This window comes from Polyergus mexicanus, unplaced genomic scaffold (assembly GCF_030449975.1).
Source record: "Polyergus mexicanus isolate NDT 795.1 unplaced genomic scaffold, iyPolMexi1.0 SCAF_16, whole genome shotgun sequence".
Lineage (NCBI taxonomy): Eukaryota > Metazoa > Arthropoda > Insecta > Hymenoptera > Formicidae > Polyergus > Polyergus mexicanus.
The window spans coordinates 4,134,944-4,159,789 of NW_027223336.1; the positions used below are offsets into that span (position 1 = coordinate 4,134,944).

Here is a 24,846-nt window from a genome sequence, read left to right on the forward strand (position 1 = left end):
GCATCGATGATGACATTGTGCATGCCTTAGTGGAAAGAAACCCAAGGATTACAACTGAGGATATTGCTGAGAGGCTCAACATCGATAATTCAACCGCTTTTCGTCATTTAAAAAAGCTTGGATACATTTCCAAGCTTGATACGTGGGTGCCGCATCTCCTGACTGAAAGGAATAAGCTGCAGGAAAACTGCAGGAGTTGCAGTGGAAAATTCTGCAGCACCCGCCATATTCTCCAGATATTGCGCCTTCAGATTTTTATCAGTTCCGGTCTTTGCAGAAAAGTTTAAATAACAAGAATCTCAATTCCGAGGAAGCTGTCGAAAACCACCTTACAAACTTTTTTCAAGAAAAACCAAGTTCCAAGAATGGAGACTATATAATTGATTAATAAAAGTGTTATCTCTAAGATATAATCTATTGAAGTTTATATTTAAATCGGGCACGAACTTATGCAATCACCCAATATATTTATAAAGCCAAAACGATGGGAGCTTCTTTTCTAATTTAATAATTGATGCTTCCACACAACTTTATTTCTAAAATTATTATCTATCCTCGTTGTACAAGAAAGAATCGCCGCGTAAAAATTGCGCATTCATCAGATAAGATACATAAAGGGAACGTTTCACGCGATGCGTTTGCGTCTCGTAATGTACAATATATCGTATTATATTTTCCATATTTCTCACGGGGAATAATTCTTCGCTCAGTTAAAATTGAGGACTCGAGAAATAGATTAAACGCAGGTAATCATTCTAACCGATGCAACGATAATCCAACTAATTGTTAGATACCCTGCGTTAAACACCCTGAAACGAGGGGTGTACGAGCGATCCGCGATATAAATATAATTGAAGGTGTGAAAGTGCGCGATCGCGACCAACACACCGCGACGAACGTACCTCAGTTCGCCATGGGCTGTGAGATCGTCATCTAAATTGTAACGACTTATTGCTCGTAAATTATGCGACGAGAGTCGACCACTGATCTTATCCGAATGCCATAAAACACGTGTGTGACGCACCTGTCATCGTGTCACTGCGTAACGATCGCGCGTTACGTGACATATTTCGCACTGTTATTCTCATCAATTCGATGAGGCCAGTAGTAATAGATTAAATTAAACGAGCTGTTGGAAATTATTTAAAACAATTATCGTAATTAGTGTCACGCAGGTACGTGAACGAATAAATAGGGAATTAAATTTTCTTCGATGAGACTTGTTGTTGCTTTTTTACGACAAAAGTTAACAAGATATACAAATATTTTTCTCTCAGTGGCGTTAAAATTCCTACGGTTTATTGGTGTGAAAATATGGAATATTTTATACATATTTTATAAATATAAATATTTTATACACGTTTGTATAGAATATATCTTAATATATTATATTTAATGCTAATATATATTGGCAAAATAGCAAGCAATTAATAGTGATATTAAATAAAATCTTAAATTACGGTAACACAAAAGATATAGTATTATAAATATTATGTTATATATCGTAAAATAGGGTTGGGAAGTAACGCGTTACAATTACTTTTTTTCGGTAACGATCGTTACTTTTTTCTGTTTGTAACGGTAACGGTAACGTCGTTACATTTTTACAGCAACGGTAACGAATTAACTTTTATCCTTATTTTTTGGTTCTTTATTATCTTATATCTATTCAATAAATGCATATTTTCTAACCTTCTATCATAGGTTGCATTCTGATAATCACTGCCATTACTGAAAATCTATAGTAACGTAAATTATAGATTTTACAATATTGACAGTGAATATTGGAATACACTCTTAATAATATCAATATTTCTCTTATCAATATTTAAAAGAATGTTTGATAAAAATTTTCGACAAAATTGAAATTCGTAAATTACAATTTAAATTCCTATAAAGATAAGCGTATTAAAAAGTAAAGATATTAACATAAAAAATTAGAATCATTAAATAAGTTTAATATAAAAAACGCTTGTTATATAGAGACTAATTTAGAGTTTTTAATTGTAACATAGATTATTACATTTAATATTGATTATTAAATAATTTTATAATCTAATAGCTTATTTTAGTATTACAAAAAACAAAAATATAACGAAAAAAGTAACGAATCGTTACTTTCCAAGTAACGGTAACGGTAACGCGTTACTTTTATAGAGTAACGTTCCCAACCAGAATAAAATATATATATATATATATATATATATATATATATATATATGTATCGCCATGTCACGTGTGCGCGAAAGAGAGTAAGCTGGAAAGAACTCAGAAATACGTACTAAGAATTTTACACGCATGCCATGAATTCATATACTTCTCTCAATGATAGAGAACGCATAAGATAATTTCTCTTTCTCTCTCTTTGGACTCTGCTACGTCTTCTCGTTTCTTATAAGTTACCCATGTCTCACTTAACTGTGCGAGCCTGAGTTCTCCGTGATAGTCGGCACCCCGCGAATACAGAAGATCAGAAATAAAAAGAAAAGGACGAGAGATTGAGCGAGAGAGGAAAGAAGAGGAGACGAACGGTTCGCCGCATTATGCGACTCGAGTTTTACTTCATCGAAACACGAGTTTGTAGACAGAGACTGGATCCTGTGCCGTCAGCCATTATCTGATCCAAATCGCGGGCAAGTTACCGATCGTCTTGAAAAATCGCCATGCAAAACAGTTTACTCAAATTCTTTTATTTAAGAAAACCAATTGCGCAATTTGTGTAAAAACGTTATTTATTTCACGTATTTCTCGAAGCACTTTATCTAAAATAATATTAATTAGTTACGATAAAAATTAAAAATTAATGTCATAAACGAGATTCGCGTCAGAGATGAGAGTAAAATAAATAAAAGGCAGATATGTTTATGACAGTTAAAGTACATTTATAAATTCGCATGTCTCCTTACATGGACCAAATAAAGTATATTATTAAATATTTATATCATCCCTTCTTGTCAAATAATCAATTACTTTATTTTGATGAATTAATGATAAATAATCGGATATAATTGATTTCGTTCGATCAACGATTGTGAAATATTTAAAAACTCATGGCCAAGCATTGAAATTCCGAAACAGATGGTGTATAAGACAAACGGGCCAGCGAAAAGGGAGCCGATGAAGAGAGAAAATGTGAAAACGAGAAGGAAAGAAGAAGGCGGGTATAGAGAGAGAGAGAGAGAGAGAGAGAAAAAAAGAACTTACGGCATTGTGTAGCCGAAGCTCTACTTCATCGAGCGGGCAAATAACGGACTGGGGCCCGTGGTGTATCCGCCATTGTTTGGCCCATGTCAGGAGGTATGCGGCCATGTTTCCTCCCGTGTACTGGGAGACTGGATAAAAAGAGGACGGCAGAAGGGGAGCGGGAGGTGTACGCGTAAGGTCGGCGAGAACGATGGAAGGAGGGAGCGTGGCGGGGGGAGGGGGGGGCGGGCTTCTGGAAGGGCGAAGAGCCGGTTGTGGGGCCCGAGAGACCGTCGAGTCCTACGTGGCACGCATATGCGTGTTAACACGTGTGCTTGTGATCGTATACGTTTGCACACCTTATGTAATTATGAGCATTACGTTTCTATGTATGAATAACATAATTAAAGAATAATTTTTTTTCAATACAGAAGAGAGAGAGAGAGAAAGAGAGAGAGAGAAAATAATCATTTCTCGTAATTTATTTGACGTTAAATACATTGTACAATTTCGATTTTTAAATTACACCATCACGTCACTATCTCGATTAGATTTTCGTATTGTAATTTGTAGGAAATAGTCTATTTTAATATATTTATATATCAGATTACAGCTACAGTATATATGATGATATATCGGAGAAATTTTCTTTATATAGACGCAAAATTAAATATATTAGGATCATTCAATTCTCAAAAGAAATTTATTATGTATAAATTATGTATCAAATTTAATTAATTAACGGAATTAAACCTAATCGAATTAATGTCTAATTTTGTAAGACAAACATGCATGTATCTGCGCTATTAAAAAAAAAAAAAAAAAAAAAAAAAAAAAAAAAAATATGTACCATATCTGCACAAAATAATGCGCGTGTATTTGGAAATACTGTTGTACACATACATGTACATATATATATATATATATAGGGGTGCCAGGTGTGTGTTTATATTCACCGGAGCGCATGTGTGTGCGAGGGAGAGGAGAGCCTTAGGCTCTCGTCGAGTAATTATATCCCCGTAACGATCGGTCCATCAAATCCGATCACCCGGGACGGGGAATGATTCCACCAGCACCACCTTGGACGAGCCGACACCGACACCGACACCGGCCGCGGCGATGCAACGAGAGCCCGGCGCCGGTTAAATGAAGCTTTTACGTACGGCGGCTGGGGGGGATTGAGTTTGTTATGGGATCAACACTTCCACGGCGCCTTACTGCGTTAGGCATACGCTCTCGGCCTTAGCAGCCTCTCTCTTCTCCCCTCCCCCCCCGCCCCCCCCCCGCCCCATTCCCTCTCCTTGCTCACGCATAATCGTTTCTCAAACATAGACGTATCACTTCGACGGCTAAATCGCCGAGATGCTTCCTCCGTGCCGGCTTCTCGTCCGCTTTCTTTTTGTTCCTCGTATACCGATCGTTGACTAACACAGGGGGAATTTGGCGAGGATAGGGAGGGGGAGGGGGAGAGAGAGATGGTCGACATCGTATCTACGTGTTCATCACTTCTTATGTGTTCATCAAGAAGCAAAGTCAATAAATAAATAAATAAGTGAAAATTAACGTCATAAAAATGTGTAAGATATAAATAAAGGGAAGAAAATTGATAAAAAATTTCTAATAATAAAATTTTATATGTTACAATTCGATGTTACGTTAGTGGCGATTTAAACGTAAAAAAAAAAAAAAAAAAAAAAAAAGAGAGAGAACGTGGGATAATGAGATCTCGAATGACGAGATTGACGTCGCGTTATTATCTCTTCTTTTGCCGTCGCAAAACCAGCGGGGTATACCATTAACCATCGTGCATCTCTGAATTTCCATCGAGTATATATATAGACACTTGATTAAGAAACGGGTTCGCGCGTGACGAGTAACGAAATTGTAATACACGAGCCGAGAAATTTCACCGCAAGTACACAGTAATGGCGGTACAACAGGCTCGTCCCCCGATAATGAATACACCGTCATTTTGTACCCTAAGCCCAAACGTGTCCATGAATTCGCCTCGCCTCCCATCCCTTAAGGGAGAAACAAGCAGTTAGCGGTGGCGGACGAGTCTGGGGAAGGATAGGACGGATTCTCCGCGGCAGATGTTGGCGTCCCGGTCCATCTAGGGGATAATTGAGTATTGTAAGCCGACAACAAAATCAAATTTCCCCCGTATGTACACACGGTCACGCCCCTCTTCGTACGTGGCGACGCGTGAATTTCCTCGCCATACTCGTCGATTCACGCGCAATTTTCTCACAATTCGTGCGAGTCACCTGACAACGAAAAATTTCCATGTCGTAATGACAGCGCGATTTCTCAGAGACACGCGCGGGCAGCTTAATGCCCTGTGTATTTAGAAATTTGTAAGAACTATTAGATATATAAATATCTCACGCCTATCTTTTCGTGTAACTTTCTTGCGATATATTTTTTTCCAATTTTTTATTCCATTATACATTTTTCCATTGTAATTTTACTTTATATTGAAAGATTGCATAAGTTCGCGCCTGATTTTCATAGATGGCATTAAGTTACCGCATGGCGGAGTTCTATTGTTTTCGTGTGGTAATTGTTGCTTACACAGAATAGATGACGTTGTCTTATGTCAATTTAGCGTCAGATATTGTTCAGATAAGTCCATTTGTGCATGAGAGAAATCATTGAAAATGGAGAACGAAAAGGTGCATTTGCGGCATGTAATGCTATATGAATTTCGGAAAGGCGTGAGTGTTGGGATTGCACAAAAAAATATTCAAAGCGTTTATTTGGACCGCGCTCCTGCTCTCCGAACAGTCAAAAAGTGGTTTGGCAGATTTCGAAATGGTGATTTCAACATGGAGGATCAACCCCGCTCTGGACGGCCTTCTGGCATCGATGATGACATTGTGCATGCCTTAGTGGAAAGAAACCCAAGGATTACAACTGAGGATATTGCTGAGAGGCTCAACATCGATAATTCAACCACTTCTCGTCATTTAAAAAAGCTTGGATACATTTCCAAGCTTGATACGTGGGTGCCGCATCTCCTGACTGAAAGGAATAAGCTGCAGGAAAACTGCAGGAGTTGCAATGGGAAATTCTGCAGCACCCGCCATATTCTCCAGATATTGCGCCTTCAGATTTTTATCCGTTCCGGTCTTTGCAGAATAGTTTAAATGGCAAGAATCTCAATTCCGAGGAAGCTGTCGAAAACCACCTTAGAAACTTTTTTCAAGAAAAACCAAGTTCTTTCTTCAAAAATGGAATCGACAAGCTTCTAGATCGTTGGAAAACCATTGTAGAAAAAAATGGAGACTATATAATTGTTTAATAAAAGTGTTATCTCTAAAATATAATCTATTGAAGTTTATATTTACGTCGGGCACGATCTTATGCAATCAACCAATATAATAATTTCCACATAGCGCTAATTATCTGTAATTATTTAATGTAAATAAATAATTGAAAATGTCATAATTTTGCTTACACGAAGCAACAAAGCTATCGTATATCTCGTATAATAATATATGTCTTTTTTTTATATACTTTACGAAACAAATAAAAATATATCGTATATTATAAACATGACGAGTAAATCCTTTCAGGAAGCAACATTAGAAATGCTACTGATACATATCCATGTAAGATTTTTATGGACTTAAAGCGCTATTCTACAGGGTCGCATCCATCATTTCATTGTTGGCAGATGGAACGCGTGCCATTTGCGACGTTTAGCGCGACGAATGGACTTGGTGAGACAGATGTCCCTTTATTGGTGCCTCGCGGAGAATTCTGACTGTCTTCAGTCCGGCACAGAACAGAAGTGTGCAGATTCCGATCGCCGGTATGCGTCGGAGAGTACATTGTATATTGTAAGATATTGCGGCACTTAAGAGAAACTGGTGAAATTGCCAGCTGCAAATTGCAAAGAGGCGAGCTGTAGTCGTATGAATTACGTTGCTCAATTATACGAACACGTTGACCGTATCTGATATAATTATCCTGCGAGAAATGCATTTTTTTCCTCCCGATCTTATCGTCTGTATTGCAATCATTAATTATGAGAAAATTTCAATAAGCCAGTACAATTCAATTATAACGATAACAAATTGCGATAAATGTTGTCATCTGTTACTTGTAGCTTTTGAAATTACTTTTAAATAGCAATTAAATAAAAAAGCTTCTACAAAATATATATAGAATGGACAAACATTCTTGTAAAAAAAAAAAAAAAGCTACAGCAAAACATAAAAAATTATTAAAATAGTAAAAAAAATATATATATAATATATAAAAATATCAGAACGATCGCGCAAGAAAACGCATCCGCTTGCTAATAGGAATAAAGCACTGGAGGCATAAAAAGCCTTATATGGCTTCTGCGAAGCCCCGTCGGACCGCGTTTTATAATACAAATCTTTTCAACGAGTGTCGAATCAAAAGCAATTAGTCGCGCTATATTCCACTAATACAAGGTTGGGAAGTAACGCGTTACTTGTAACGTCCTTAGCGTTACAGTTACTTTTCTTTTTCGGTAACGATCGTTACTTTTTTCTGTTTGTAAAGCGGTAACGGTAACGTCGTTACATTTTTACAGTAACGAATTAGCCGTCACTTTTATCTTTATTTTTTTTGGTTCTTTATTATCTTACATCTATTCGATAGATGTATTTTTGGAAAAATATTTTCTAGCCTTCTATCATAGGCTGCATTCTGATAATCACTGCCATTACTGAAAATCTATAGCAACGTAAATTATAGATTTTACAATATTGACAGTGAATATTGGAATACACTCTTAACAATATCAATATTTCTCTTATCAATATTTACAAGAATGTTCGATAAAAATTTTCGACAAAATCGAAATTTGTAAATTACAATTTAAATTCCTATAAAGATAAGCGTATTAAGAAGTAAAGATATTAACACAAAAAAATTAGAATCATTAAATAAGTTTAATATAAAAAACGCTTACTATATAGAGACTAATTTAGAGTTTTTAATTGTAACATAGATTATTACATTTAATATTGATTATTAAATAATTTTATAATCTAATAGCTTATTTTAGTATTACAAAAAACAAAAACATAACGAAAAAAGTAACGAATCGTTACTTTCCAAGTAACGGTAACGGTAACGCGTTACTTTTATAGAGTAACGTTCCCAACTCTGTGAAAGATGTAATAGTTTTGATGGCTTTCTAACACATGTACGCTCTCCCCTTATTTTATATCCGCGGATAATTATTGTCCGACAAAAAATTTTTTCAATTAACATTGAAGTTGATTATACAGAGTGTTCCCAATTTAAATGGCAAAATTTCAGGAGCGTGTAGGGGACCGAAAAGCTAAGAAAGAAAGTCCTTTAGAGGTTTGTTCGTGTTTGCTCTATTTTGAAAATCACGAAAAAAGAAACAAAACAAGTTTTCCCTTTTTTACTTATTTATTTACATTTTATTTATGTTATCATCCATTTAATGCAGATATTGTTCAAAATGTTGATAATGTTAATATTGATTATTAAATAATTTTATAATCTAATAGCTTATTTTAGTATTACAAAAAACAAAAACATAACGAAAAAAGTAACGAATCGTTACTTTCCAAGTAACGCGTTACTTTTATAGAGTAACGTTCCTAACCCTGCGCTAATGTAATCACGGGTAAGATTCGCGTCATAGAAACCATCGGCAGGGCTATTTCGCGGACTTTCGCCTCTTCTAATCAAGGCGCGCCTGAGCCACGTTATTATGTCGAAAGAGAGAGAGAGAGAGAGAGAGAAAAAAAAGCGGCGATAAAACGCGGTCATTTTTCTCGCCGCTGAGATTGCTCGCGGAAATGTTAACACGCTATAGCAATGTATATGTACGTGCGTGTGTGTGTATGCGTATCGTACACAATGCAACGATGCGCCAGCTCGGCTCGTTAGCGTATTGATCACGTCGTCGCTCTTTCCTCCGCGTCACTTTTAAACCGTTGAATCTTTCGCATCTTCTTCGTCGCGTTGACGTGTTTTTCATGATGGACACCGTATGGACAAGTCTCGTATTGTAATCCATTCGGTGCCGAATAGAATTTATATTAATGGTTCTACCGGAAAGGAAAAAAAAAAAAAAAAAAAAAAAAAAAAAAAAAAAAAAAAACTTCTACGTCCGTCGTGAATTATTTCTATAAATTTTTGAATGAATCCGTTTTTCGAAGCTTTAATTCATCGTAAGTTGATCGTAAATAAAATGACTGTATATAAAAAAAGTTTATCGTATTTTCTATTATCGCGTGTTTATGATGTCTCTTTATGAAATAAACTCTTTTCGCATAATTGTAATTCACATATGGAGAATATTCGAAATTAGGCGAGAATGAGCATGGTGATTCTGAGATTTTTTTTTAATTTTTTTTTTATGCGTAACACGTGTCACACACATGACATTCTCTCTTACACAAATATGTAAATTCAACAATGTCTTTCTCATCATTCGTTATAAATGCTCGATCTGTTTCTGTAAGAATTTTAATTTTAATATACACTTATTATTCTCTGATCTCCCTGTTTGATGTGTTTGATCAATGATTGATCGAGATCTTTGTAATCGAATGTGAAATTTCTCGATCGGCAAACGTCTTGTTTGTCATTCCGGCTCACGTGCTTCTCGAACGCTCTAATTAATCATCTTTTTCCTAAGGCCTTTTGTAGATATCGAGCTTAATACGTATGTACGTTTATAGAGCTGAATCTTCTGGAAACACCGGCGCTTATGACATCAGGGAACGCGGGAACGGACTTCCTCTCTCTCTCTCTCTCGCCGTTTACACTCGAGCGGCGAAGGATCCATATCGCGTTCGCGATCGCGGCGTAAGTTATATCGCGAGGGAGGGTTTTACCGGTCTCGACCGGTAGCTGCGTGCAACGGTAGCCGAGTAATTAAACGCGCAATTAAGTAGGAGCGGCGGCGCGACCGAGCGATATATTCGGTTCTCGTCGAAAGAAAAGCTCGCGACGGCCGAGATCTGTATTTAGTTCGGAATCCAAACGACACATCCTTTACGTCGAAACGTCCTTCATCCTTATCACAACAGGCAGCGTGATTTTTCGCCGCAAGCCGCGGCGGGTCGAGACCCTTCTGCGAATAACGAGCGCTTGATTCGTCGTGAATTTTTCCCCCGGTCTCCTCGACAAGGTAACGTGACCGCTGGACATTACTGTCCCGGTCCCGGCTACCATGCCGCTTAACCACGCGATCTCTGTCACCTAATAACGCTCGTCCTAATCGGCCGATAAGACGACACGCGCGCCAGTGTCGTTGCATAAATAAAGTCAAGATCCCGCACACACGAGCGTGTGCGCGCGGCTCGAGCGGGAACGCGCGGGGCCACGTGGTTCGTGGAAGCACGCGAGAGGGATTACGTCAAATTGCGCGCGAGTCGCGTTATAAACTTATAAGTTACAGGCTGATCATTCGCACGATTATCATTAACGCGTTCGCCCGTAATTAAGCACGCAACCGGTCCGTTGTAAATTCGCGTTCGCTCTTCAACTTTCTCTCCCCTTTCGATCGACGCGTGAAGTTGCGGTTTCATGAATCTTGTTAATATTAATGCGCCCGACGATGCCGATCTGGACAAGCTGATACGGCTTTGCCCAGCATTATCTCAGAGTAAATTAATTATTGACAATTAATTGACCGCGTTCGTTTGAAATTTCTTTACTCTGTCTTAAGCACGCTCTAGGTTACTTTACTGAATTATAGCTCGCTATATCAATCCATACCTATAATTATACGCGTGTTAATAATGGACTCAGTGAGGGATCAATTATCTAGTAATAAGTGATAAAAAGGAATTTATCGGTTAAATTTAACTTTCTCCGAAGCTATATTTTTTTATATCGATAAATTTTGCGAAGGGATGACTTTTTTTACATTTTTCTTTACACACATAAAGGATTTTTTTCTTTTTCATTAATACAATTTAAATTATTTCGCTGCATGTAATTTAATGTAATTTAATTAGAAAACTATTTAATTAAAACACTTTTTATAAAAAAAAAAAAAAAAAAATCAACGTTCATATATCGAACTCGTATTCTCTCTATATAAATATATTTTCTTTTCAAAGAGTTTCAATGCTTTTAAAAATAGTTTTTTTTAATGAAAAGACATTTGTGGTATATATTATTCATATCTTGTTGACAATATCTGAACGAATGTCGCGACGTCATTATATACACAGATTGTATACAAGATTGATCTCTCGATCATTCGTGGCCATACAACTCGCGCTCGTTGTTGTCACGAATCTAATCGTATAGAAGGCGGACAGCAACGTGAGCTTCGTCGACATCGAGCTGAATCATTACGGAGCGAGCAGCGAGGATTTTTACTTTCCGAATTCGTAGGAGAATAATGTTGCCCGAATGACTAGGCAACAAGGGTCGTACGCGCGCGCGAACAAGGCGCTATTCTCTCTCTCTCTCTCTCTCTCTCTCTCTCTCTCTCTCTCTCTCTCTCTTTCTCGATATATACCTGAAGCCCGCCTAAACGATCCACGGGGACGTGGATGTATCGCGGGGCGTGACTGGATCCCGGCGGGATGATTTCGTGGCCGGGATTATGTTTTGACGTGTTTTGACAAACGCGGGCGCCATTATACCCGTAACGAAACCCAAAGACGCTTTAAGTATTAGCGGCGGCGATCTTTCTGAATCTTTAGAAGCGACATACGCGGCCGCTTCTCGAGGGAGAAAAGTCGGACGTGATCCCGCGAAACACACCCTTCACGGAAGGCTCCGATTTCTATCGCTGGATAATGATTCCGAGGCTCTTTTAAATTAAAATCATGAAAATATCATCGAAACAATGATAAGACTTCCACCCGAGATCAGTGAGGATTTCAATGATCTTCGGTGAAAACACTCATAATTTCTCTTTCCCGTTTTATATTTCATTTATTATTATTTATTTATTATATTTTTATTTATTTTGCGGTAAGATTTTACTGAAACCAATCATTTTCAATGAGATTTGACTGTTCGAAACGCTATACATATAACTGAAATCATATGCTTATCAGTGACAATATATACTGATTATTTAAGAGAGGCGGAGAACTCCTTAAACTAATGAAGTGCAATCTCCAACGACGGATTGCACAGAGCTTGCGGCGACAGTTTCGTTTCTCGCGTTCCTTTGACAGAGAACTATATTTAACTATATTAACCACATATAATATAACGACGCTCATAAATCACAAACTATGTCGTGAAACTTTCGAATCGAGTTTTATGAAAAATTCAACTCTCTCGATTTTATATATTGTAAAAGCGATGTGCGCGTTGCAAGAATAAAATGACGCAAAAGTTATCTAATAATAGATCGATTAATAAAATTACATTTTTAAATCTACAGTACGTCAGACGGTTGCGTCCAAAAAAAAAAAAAAAAAAAAAAAATTACGATTCAATTAATTTCTTACAAATTCGATTGTCCGCGATTCTTTTCTCGCGGAAAGCTCGTCGCATGATCAGGAGGGAGCAGAAAAGCTTTTGTCGCATCGACAGGGTGGAGATGTTTCGGGTAGCGACACATCACCACCATATCGCCGCCTTTGGCGAAACGCTCCCACCCTTCGATTTCGACGACGAGGGAAAAGAGATGACATGACATTAGGAATCCGAACAGTCGATAAACGGGACGGAGAATTCTCGTTCGCATAATGCGCGTCGCGTGGGAACGCAAGTACACGGGACCGCTGATGTATGGTCCTCCCCCCCTTACCCGGCGACGGGGGTCTTTTCTCTTCCCTCCCTTCGGCGACAGAAAGAAAACACATCTGTCGCTTTCCCAATCGCGTCTCCATACCTCGTTCGAGACTGGAAGACTCGACTCCTGTCGCTGCTGCACTCTCGTGGTCGACGTTGGCATCCTCCAAGCTTGAATCATATCTGAACTCGTTTGTATTTGTTCGGAAATAAAAGCGGGATAATAGGCGAAAAGCCAGTAATTATTGATAATAATTACGAAATTTTATGTAATTATTAATAAAAATTTTTTTCGACAACGCAGTTGAATGTATGTCTAATGATTTTAATGATTTATATTCATTATTGCGAAATAATGGATCATTCATTTCGACGAGTTTCTGATTATCAGTAAACTTTCGCAAGCTCTCGTTACAAGACTAATTCTAAGCAAATTAAGTGATTGGTAAGCAATTGCGGAATCGATCCGTAACACGCTCGCATTTCTTATTCGAAAAAAATTATTAATACGTCAATGAGTTAATGAGCGTATCTCTCGAAAGATCAACAACATTGCGCGTGATTAACGACCGTTTGTGATGAATGGGGGGGGGGGAGGTAAGAGGAAGGAGGATGGATCAATAAGGGAGGGGGCAGGGGATCAATAAACCCGTATGATTAGAATACGAAGCGTCTATTCGCGCGTGCACAAATAGCATTGAAGTCGCGCACGTTAAACGCTTGTGAACAATGTCTCTAACTGTTGGCAAACGAGAGAGAAAGAGAGAGAAACAGGGGTAATTGTTCTCCAATTTTGTCTAGCAACTCTTCAATCGTAAGCATGTCGCACAATCGCTATCCTGTAATTACAAAGGCTTACTCGCTCTTAAACGTCGCGTTTTAATCATTCCTATATTCCAATATCTAGAGTGAACACGCTCATTAATGAATGAAAGCTGATCTGTCACGATACGAATGTGTTGCGATTTCAACGGTGGGTAAAAATTGTTTTAAATTATACTTGATAAAAGATATACGCCGTCTTTTAATTTTTCGTTAAAAAAAAAATCATAATCTTCTAAAAATTGTCAGGAGATAAAACTAATATCTCTAATCTTAATTTGATCTTATCTTTAATTTTTATTAATCTTAATTTATTAGAACTTTCTTTGTCACTACGCGCAGATCGTATTGTACAATATCCGCGGACGTATTGAATTATTTTCACATATTTAAAGTTATCTTTTAAATCTCTCGTGACGAATAAATCCAACAGCACTCTAACGCGCTACTAATGCCAACTCGATAAACAAGTCAGTGCGCTTCGAGCTGCTTCTGCCAACTCGCAATTGCCGTTGCCAGGGCGTAACCAAACAACCGCTAATCGTTAGAAGTGTACGCCCTTGCATGGGAGCGATAATGAATACATAGCGTCCGAGGAGGGGGATTCATGGGCCGTCGCGCTGGAGAATGAGCGTGCGAGGGATTGTGCGTGTGCGTAACGCATGTTGCGAGCGGATAGATCATCTCACAGACGAGGACGTTTCGATCTCGAGAGCGATAGGTACAAGCGATATTGGCACTTCGCTTCTTCGATGCCTCGTTTAGCTGAGTATTGAAATTATCACGTTGCGAAAGGCAACGCGAGCTAAAAATCTGCGACGCTAACACGCTAACTATTAGATTAGAGAAACCGCGTTTGGGAATCTTAATCTATTAAAGGTAAAATATCCCTCTCTCCTCACGTAACTGATACGCTGATAGTAACGTCGCCGAGAGATAGAGATTGAAACGAGACAATCCGAAAATGAGACGTTCCGATGGCGGTTCTTGGTGATGAGGAGCGAGCGTTCGCCGAGTCGGACCGGTTGGTGGAAAAAGACGACCCGACCTCTTCGAGGGTGCCGAACGAATAGAGGATTTCGGCGAGGCCGGTGTCGGCGGATCAAGAGAAGGATGTTGCGGTGTCGCCAGATAGATATCAATAGGGGCTCTCTCGAGGGCAGGAGGGCAGCGTGTAACTATGCGCCACGTTGTAGGCACACCCCGGATGGTGCGGAGTGCAAACACATTGTCGGAACTCTCTGCGGTGACATTAATGGTTGACAGGCTCGATTTAGGTTTCGGAACCAGGTATAGCTTGGCCCTTTCTCTCTTTGCCTCTGACAATCGTTTTCGTTCAAATGTCTCTAAAATGGCTGGTTAGGTCGAATATTTCATATAGTATTTGGAAATTAGCATTTGTTCTATCGCTAAATGTAAATCGTACTTCGCGTAAAAAGATCTTATCCATATGTTTAGTTCAAAGGAAATTTATATAAAATAAAACTCTAATAAAGATCACCTATAATGTTAATGGAGAATAAATATGTATGCCTTTTCTTATATACTTTCGTATATACATTCATTTTATATATTATCCTTCAAATGCATCGCGTGTAATCTTAATATGTAACAGCATTTTATTATATATGCATCTCATGTAACGAGTTGTGATAAGCAAGAACCCTCGTAATACATCAATCATAAATATTTAATGCCTCCAAGTTTGACATCTGCTTGCGGAAGCTGACAATAAAAGCGCGTGTTATATCGCACCTCGATCCGTAACAGATCTTATACGCGGCCATATGATCCACGAAATTGTATCCTGTAAATGGTTCAAATATTTAGACAACAAGAGACGAGACACCGGCTATATAGCGCGGTGACATCAATGGCCGGCGGTTTAGAACGCGCTGGATTCAGGTATATTCAGCGCGCGCCCCCTTTTTTCCCATCCGTCCATATAGATCTTTTGAGAAGACCCGCACTTAACAGATCCCGAATAGCCGGCGACGTTATTTGGACGTTTGTGGTATAAACAGAGCGACACCCGATGATCTATGCATTCGTCGTGTTGGGATGAAACGGACCGCAGAAGTCAAAGACTTTTTGGCGTTCAGGGTGGCCCTGATCTAGCGATATCCCATCGTTTAAATGTGCTCGTGTCGAGAGAAAGGCGAAGAAACACAGATCTCTTGGATAGAGCAAAATTGAATCTCGTTCTCTTCCATTTATAAGATATGTATTTTAAAATTTATCCCAGATTCTTCTACATTTAGCGCAATTGATCTCAATCAAATCATTATTTTATTTAACGATCGTCTACAATAAATGTAGAATAAATATAATTGTCAAGATTGCAACGTATTACGTGTTTTCTCTTTGCATAAATAAAATTATAATTATTTTATACGTGTAATATTATCAGTCGCGCTTATTACACGTAACGACTGTAATAAAACGACTGCTTTGATTTTGTAAAATTAATTGTTTCCCGAATATTACTGTAGTCCCGATTAAAGCAAACTCGTCTTTTTACGAGAGTTTTACCCAATACGGGTACGGCTTAAGCTTTGGGAAGACATTTATGGTGTGTGTCGTTCGTCCTTTTTCGGCGGACGCGGCGATTTTTCTCGCCGACGTTTTTTTTCGTGCTAGCCCAATTGGGGAACAACAGGCTCGTATACAGCTGCGTGGTCCGCATAATATTAAGAAACGTAACGCGCGCGGCAAAGCGGGGCCACCCAGAACGCGCGCGCTTTACAAGCTTTTTCGTCTGCCGGGTGCGAGCCGATTGACTTCGGGCGTTCCTAACGCTTGGACGATTTCATACGGTGCGATGACACTCGATGATTTCACACAACATCGCACAAAATCATTCGCGTCGTGACCTACGAATAGGGTGATCAGATTTTACACGGCACAAAGCGATCTTGTTGAAAGATCAGGGTTGGAAAGTAACGCGTCACTTGTAACGTCGTTACCGTTACAGTTACCTTTTTTTCGTTAACGATCGTTACTTTTTTCTGTTTGTTACGCGATGTATTTTTTGAAAAATATTTTCTAGCCTTCTATCATAAGCTGCATTCTGATAGTCATTGCCATTACTGAAAATCTATAGTAACGTAAATTATAGATTTTACAATATTGACAGTGAATATTGGAATACACTCTTAATAATATCAATATTTCTCTTATGAATATTTAAAAGAATGTTTGATAAAAATTTTCGACAAAATTGAAATTTGTAAATTACAATTTAAATTCCTATAAAGATAAGCGTATTAAGAAGTAAAGATATTAACACAAAAAGATTAGAATCATTAAATAAGTTTAATATAAAAAACGCTTGCTATATAGAGACTAATTTAAAGTTTTTAATTGTAACATAGATTATTACATTTAATATTGATTATTAAATAATTTTATAATCTAATAGCTTATTTTAGCATTACAAAAAACAAAAACACAACGAAAAAGTAACGAATCGTTACATTCCAAGTAACGGTAACGGTAACGCGTTACTTTTATAGAGTAACGTTTCCCAACTCTGTGAAAGATGTAATAGTTTTGATGGCTTTCTAACACATGTACGCTCTCCCCTTATTTTATATCCGCGGATATAATTATTGTCCGACAAAAAATTTTTTCAATTAACATTGAAGTTGATTATACAGAGTGTTCCCAATTTAAATGGCAAAATTTCAGGAGCGTGTAGGGGACCGAAAAGCTAAGAAAGAAAGTCCTTTAGAGGTTTGTTCGTGTTTGCTCTATTTTGAAAATCACGAAAAAAGAAACAAAACAAGTTTTCCCTTTTTTACTTATTTATTTACATTTTATTTATGTTATCATCCATTTAATGCGGATATTGTTCAAAATGTTGCCCTCTTGCGGCAATGCAAGCATTACATCTAGCACTGATCTTATTAATTGCAGTTAGATATTGTTCTAGTGATATTTGGTACACTGCATCTATGTTTCGGTCTCTTAATTGCTCTCTTGAATTGATTGGCACCGTAAAGGATAACATCAAGTGTTTACATATGTAAGGAACCTTGAAGAGGAAAGTTTATTCGGTGCCGATCGACTCAAGAGAGCAACTGACAGTGAGAGATTGAATTTTTGCAATTTTCTCTAAAATGGAGCAAAAACGAGCAAACTTCTAAAGGACTTCTCGTCTTAGTTCTTCGGTCCCCTACACGCTCTTGAAGTTTTGCCATTTAAATTAGAGACACTCCGTATATATATATATAAATTATTATATAAAATTTATTATATATAAAAATTTATTATATATAAAAATTTATTATATATAAAATTTATTATATATAAATTTATTATATATAAAAATTATTTAATGATCAATATATATATATATTGATCATTAAATAATTTTTTCAATTAATATTAGAAATAGATTATAAATGAAAATTGTTGATCATTAAATAATTTTAAAAATTAATATTAAAAGTAGATTATATAACGTCTTGTACATGAAATTTATTATTAAAAAAATTTCGTAGTTAAATTTATAAATAGAAATTATACAATACATAGCGACTAGTTTAACGAAAGATACAGATAATTGAACAGCTGCGAAATCTATTTCAGACACATATATTTTTCTCTGTAAAACGCGCGAATACAAATGATACGAATAATGCCGTGCTTCCATCCACTCATGCTAAAATCATGTTTCAATAGCGGCGACATATTTCACGCGACCACCCAAGTCGTACTAGCCTTTGCAAGAAACGGCGATGCCCGTGTCGTGGCAAGTCTTTCATTTTTCACGCGTATATCTCGCGAATCTCTCGCCTGCAATCGATATACCAACTTTGTCTCGAATAAATCCGTAGGAGGTCCTCCATTTTGACGCGCGTGAGGATCTCATGGAAAAGCCGAAAAAGGGTGTCAAGCAAGCACGTATTCAAACCCAACGACCGTGACGCATAATTCGGGTGTCCTGGGTAAAAATGGAAAAAGGAAATCGCAGCATTGTAAAAGCGGTTATATTAAAAAGGCAATTTGAAAATCCGCGACATCGTCTCTATTGAAACTCACGAGATACACGGAAGGAAGTCATCTACTCATAAATTTGTTTTATTTCATATGAAAAAGAGAAAAATACAAATATCTTTTTACTGCTACCCTGAAAAAAATTTGCCTTCTTCCAGAACGCATTCAAGTCTACAGCCACGGTTATTTCGAGATCAGATTTACGTATTGAGACATCATATATACATATAATATTTAGTATCTATTATGAAGTTTTTTGAATGTTTCTCATCACATGTTGTTTTAAAATATACAAAAAAATTATGACAAATGTGTTTTATATTATACTTATTTTAGCTAACGAGAATAATTTATTTTTGATGATCTTACGTTGCTCGAATTAATTTTGCCGAATGTTATAAAATTGTTAAAGGATATATGAAACTTTCACATTGAAAAGCTATCGAGAAAAAATGATAGAGAAAGATTCATATTTCTTCTAAATATTATTCTAGTTAAGGAGAAAAGTTTCTGAAAGATGAGGCGTAAAAAGACTTCAACAAAGGCAACAATTAGTCCATTTTGACTTTTTCACCGACTTTTCGCTTTCTGGTATATAAGAGACGATCGGTTTTGCTTTGTCCGACATGTATTCAATATAGGCCAGTATATAAAAATCCCGCAGTGCATTTACCTGGTTCTTGGTTACCTGTTAACTCGGTTAGAAAATCGACGAAATCTTTCATATCGCGACAAATGGTTGTGGGGAAGCCTTTTTATAGTCACCGCATTCTATAGTAGTATTGCTAGGTGGTCTTCCTTTACGCTCTGATCTTGAATGTCCGGTCAGTTTTTTCCCGCAAACATGCAAATGCGATCGCTAACACAATGTATGCTTACCGACAATCCAATCCGATTAAAATTTACGACGGAAAGTTGGATTTTTTTTTTCTACAAAATTACAAAAAACGATGAGACGACGATACCAAACGGATTCATGTAATAATTTCTATCTATTTTTTATAGAATGTAATGTATATTGCAATAGCGATTATACATTTTATCTCATCAGAGATGAGAATCATTTAATTCAGAAAAGTCATATTTTTACCAGTTTTTTTTCGTTCATGATATGCAAATTATAAAAAAAAAAAAAAAAAAATCGCCTCTTAAATATATGTATATACAAGATGTTATACAAGTGCCTTCGTAATTTTAAGACGATTCGTATATAGAGTGATATGCTCAAAGATTTTTTTAAAATTATTCGGGCGATTTCTTGCACTGCGATAGAACATGCTCGTAAAAAAATCTAGAAGAATACGATGGTCACGTCTCGTTTTTACGCGTTTTACAATATACGATATTAACGTAAGATATATCAGCTTTGAAAAGAGAAACGTTTTGACATGGAAATTCATGAACTCGTCTAACCCTCCAATTTTCACGGTTGCCATGAACAAGAAATCCGTATTTTTTTTTTACAAAAAAAAAAAAACCTCTCTCGGAGCCTTCGGAGTGGAGGGGACGTTGAAGAATCGTTCTCGTCCGCCATCGACGCTCTGCTTTGCACTTGAATAACCCAATTTCGGGATGGAGCATACCTCTTCGAGGCATCCACCGTCTACGTCCGCAAACAATCCACTCGACGAAGATTTACGAGCTGAATTTTATCGCGCGCGCCTCACATTCTTCGCCCGTTACATACATACGTGCCTGCCGTGAAACTTCTTTAACGCGGTCGTGCTTTTTTTTATTTCGCCCGGAAGATTCTTAAAAGAAAGAAAATCGTGGATGAAAGTGGGGTTTAAATGCACGGGGATATAAGATATAAATTCTTGAAAGGTACGGCGTTCGTCATGGATACGCTCCTTGCGGATACGATAATACGGAGATCGATGTTATTAACGTCTTATGAGCGTCGCAGCATGTGACTTTTTATATATATATATATATAGATTATTACAGTTTCGAAATAATAACGCAAGATAATTGCGCGATCTTTAACCTGACGCATATAGAGAGATACGAGATGTACGTGTGTACCGTGAAAAATTTTCTTTTACCACTTAATTACACGCACGGTCGAGTTTAGGGTCAGGGCAACGGCTGCCAGGGAAACGAGATCGTGAAATGAATTTCACGGGCAGTGCAACGAAATCTTCGTTCTTAAAGGAGATCGACACCGGGGATAGAATGAAGAAGAATCGAGTGGAATATTAAGATTAGAAAAGAATTGTGGGTTTACACCCTACTTTGCACCTGAATGACCCAATTTCGGCGCTATTGCAAGCCGCGTCTTACCTGCGCTTGTAGAAAAGTGATCCTATTTACGATCCACAATAGCGCCGCGCGCCACGCTCCTTTGCAAATGAATGGGAAAGGCGACGCTTTCTCTTTCTCGAAAGTCCTGATTTTATCCCGCTGACGATCTCTCGTTGACATTTTTTTATTTTCACCATTTTATCCATCGTGAATCCGCAACGCAATTATGCGGGTTGTTCGATCGCGGCAAGATTTTAAGGGGGAACGCGCCCGATTTCGGGCTGTCGCGTAAACGAAGCGTTTACAAGCTCGCCCCTTCAATGACCGACTTTTTGACTTACAATTTAAATCCGCATTTTCACGTCGCCGAACATCGAATTGCGATGCATCCCCCGTAAAGATAGATCGTATTACGACGCTTCAAATTTTTTTTTTTTTCCGGATCGTAGCCTTTACAAATATAATTTATTGCATGCAAAATTTAGATGTTATGTCCTAAACAGGGTTTTTTTTTTAAAAAAAAAAGGATAAAATATTTTAATATTTTAATATTTTACTAAATCCCCTTAAAATATATTATCTTCTTTTTTTTTTAAACACCCTGTAGAAGAGCTAGAGAATTTGGAGAACTTTGTTAGGAAAATACTGCGTAATTTGTTGAGCATGATATTGTATTATGTTAGGTCTATAAAAAACGAATAAGCAGGTTTAAGAGTTATTATGCACGGTGGGTATCTACATTGTGTTGCGAAAAGAAACGCTCTTAAGATTCTTGACATTGAGATGGATACAAAAGGCAATTTTCACAAGACAAACTTTGCGTCGTTAGTAGTACAAATGTTGATTCATTTTTCAGTACGAGAAGTCAGCTGATTTATTTTTCAAAGAGATTATCCGGATTAGAGTGACCGTGTATGCCGTTAAAGATCGTAGACTTTTTTTTACGTGAGACAGAAGGCAAAATGTTATCCTTTATGAAAAGTGAATTTAATCGATAAGAATCTATAATTATCTATCGCACGGGTAAAATTAAATTAATGTTTCGTAATTTAAGCGTGCGTGCACGCGTGTATATAAAAATGCAAATGCCTATTAAAATTTTGTAGAGATTAATATCAGTAATATGTGTGTATAATATCTATTTTAACAAAATGACATATTTATTCCGAATTTTATAAATAATTTATTATTTTGCAATAACTACTTGAAGTTTCTCTCTCTTAAAAAAACAATGTTATGTCATCTCTCTCACACACACACACACACACACACACACACATCCAGACTTTTTTAATATACATACTTCAAATTTTAAAGTAACATTAATAAATTTCTAGTAAAAAAATAATAAATAGAACATGCAAGCTCAGATACAACTTAAAGATATGTCTGAATATAAAATGGCGATGTCTTATGAAACGCATTAAAATTGAAAAAAAAAATATATATAAAGAAAATATAAAAAAATTTCTAACCTGGATGGTACGTAATCTATCGCACATTTTTACATAGTTGAACGTGCGTAAATAAAAAATTTTTAATTGCTGGAAATACGTGATTATATTACAAGGATATCTCTGACGATGTATGGTATGTATCCCGCCAAATGTAATATTTTATTTTTCCCAGGAACCTCCGTGCAAGATTTGTTCTCGTCTTACTTCGCCGTATGCTATCAATTCGCGCACTCTAAAAAACCTTTATAATTTGCCTGTCAGGAGACGAAGGGAGTGCTGCGAGACAAGTAGATCTAATGCGAAGGTCGGTACGGATTTGAGATCCGAATTCGATTCACGTTCCTACAATCTAGATCCTGTTGTAAACAAAATTCAGGAATCGTGGAGAAATGCTGAGAATCTCGATTGCCCAAAGCGTGAGAAAGTGAGTGAATTTATTAATAACTCGGACGCCTTGAATAAATATGAAAAATAACAATGGATAATTTGGAATATTATATATCCGTTGTAATATTAAAATTTAGAGAAAGATTCCGCAGGAAGATGGGCCGGAACCGTTGGCGGACGCCGGGATAATTGATTTAAAGAACATACGCGACACAATAGACAACTGTTTATGGGAAATGGGTAAGATAAAGAGATTTTTGGAAAATGAAAACTCTTGGTGGAAACTTCTAAAGGCGCGTCCGACTGATTGTTGCCAACAAAAATTGCCGCATCTCCATGGGGTTTTAGATGGGTCATCGGTTACGTTAATATTGCTCGAAGAAGGGACTGAGCAGGTATAAAAATTTCTTTCAATCTCTTACTTTCACCGAGAGAATTTTATGAATTGAAAATCAAGTAGAGTGTACAGTTTCTTCAAATTGTCGTATTTAATAAATAATTTTGCAATGATTTAACGAAGGATAAAATATGTGCTTGTAACATTTATAATTTTCCATAGCTCCCACGTCATTTTGTGATGGTAAAATCGCAAAAAAGAAGTGATGTCACCGGTTCAAATTTCAGAACTTCTTCGAGAGAATTGGAAAGACCTATAGATCCTTGGAAGGAACATACGGTAGGGTACTCAGATACTTACACAGTTCCGCATTACAATCTCGATATAAGATCAACGTTGATTAAAGTTGCAAGGTAAATTTTATTCTTTCAAGATTATTCGTGCGATTTTTCTTAATTATATTAAATTAATGTACCTTGTATAGCCATTAATTTCTCTTGTCATACTTCGAACAATATTCCAAAATCATATCGATAATATAGAATCATACAATTATAGAATCCATTAGATTTTGACACATGTAAATGCTCTGGAAAAGATATTTTGAAAAGAATAATTTTTTTTTAGTACTGATGGACATGAACCGACTCAACGATACGCTAAAAGAGCTGTTACAAGTAAACAGAATATTGTTGATTCCGAATTTTGGACGGAAACGCGAGAAAGTAGAAGCAACGGAGAAAAAATACCAGACAGATCACCTAGATTCAAAGAAACGCATGACAAAATGCAATTTCAAGATAGAAAAAAGGATACCGATAGATCAAATAGTAAAACGCGAATATTGAGAGAAAGAAAAAGGATATAATTAAAATTGAAAATATACATACTATTAATATTAGAGATTTTTAATAATAATGTAACGCGAACTAATAATTTACATGAAACCGGTACTTGTATGATTTTCAGTTGTGCCACCGAGAGAAATATGGTACGGTCAGAACACACAAACAATGTTCGATGACAGATTAAAGCCCCGAGAAACATTTAGCAGCGAGAATACTGGAAAAGGGAAGGCCGTCACTGCCGATTTTGAATCAAATGTGAATTTAAGCAGGGTAAATAAAATCTTATATCTTATTTGTAAATCTTATTTTCTGATATTTATCGATTATTACCTTCTTGCTGTTTTTAGGAGGTTTCGTCCAGAAATATAGCAGATCATAAATCCAGAACGAAGACAATCATCGAAAAAGGCTTTAATCATATTCAAAAATTTCCAACAAAAATTTCAAAGGCTAAAAGCAGGGATTAAATAAAGGATTTAACATTGTATTTAAAGTTTTAAGGATACTTTACTGATATTGTATCAAGATATTTATATAAAATATATAATAATTATATTTCTGCATTTTATGTGACTTCTTGACGTTATCAGAATTGTAGATATATCGATTGTATTTATCGAGATTTGCAATATTTATAACTTTCAAATTCAGCTTGTTGATTTCATGTCTGCGTTTACAAAGCGACTTTACCATAAGTAAAATATTCCATAATTTCGACCGCGTATCGCAGTGTTGTTAAGTTCTGCAGAAATTTCAGAAAAAAGATTTGGAATGTATGTACACGTTCATCGAATAATGATAAGGTAAATAACAATTGACAATTAGGTTATCA

General features: G+C 36.7%; 1 protein-coding gene across 1 annotated transcript in view; it reads left to right on the forward strand.

The window, feature by feature from the left end:
- The window catches only part of LOC138940332 (uncharacterized), a 58,373-nt gene extending 33,892 nt beyond the window's left edge, over positions 1–24,481 (forward strand). The window contains exons 3-8 of the mRNA XM_070309149.1: positions 22,615–22,866; positions 22,967–23,224; positions 23,389–23,579; positions 23,794–23,996; positions 24,136–24,284; positions 24,362–24,481. Of these exons, the coding sequence (XP_070165250.1) occupies positions 22,615–22,866; positions 22,967–23,224; positions 23,389–23,579; positions 23,794–23,996; positions 24,136–24,284; positions 24,362–24,481 (1,173 nt within the window). The remainder of the gene's footprint in view (positions 1–22,614; positions 22,867–22,966; positions 23,225–23,388; positions 23,580–23,793; positions 23,997–24,135; positions 24,285–24,361) is intronic.
- Positions 24,482–24,846: the final 365 nt, after the last annotated feature.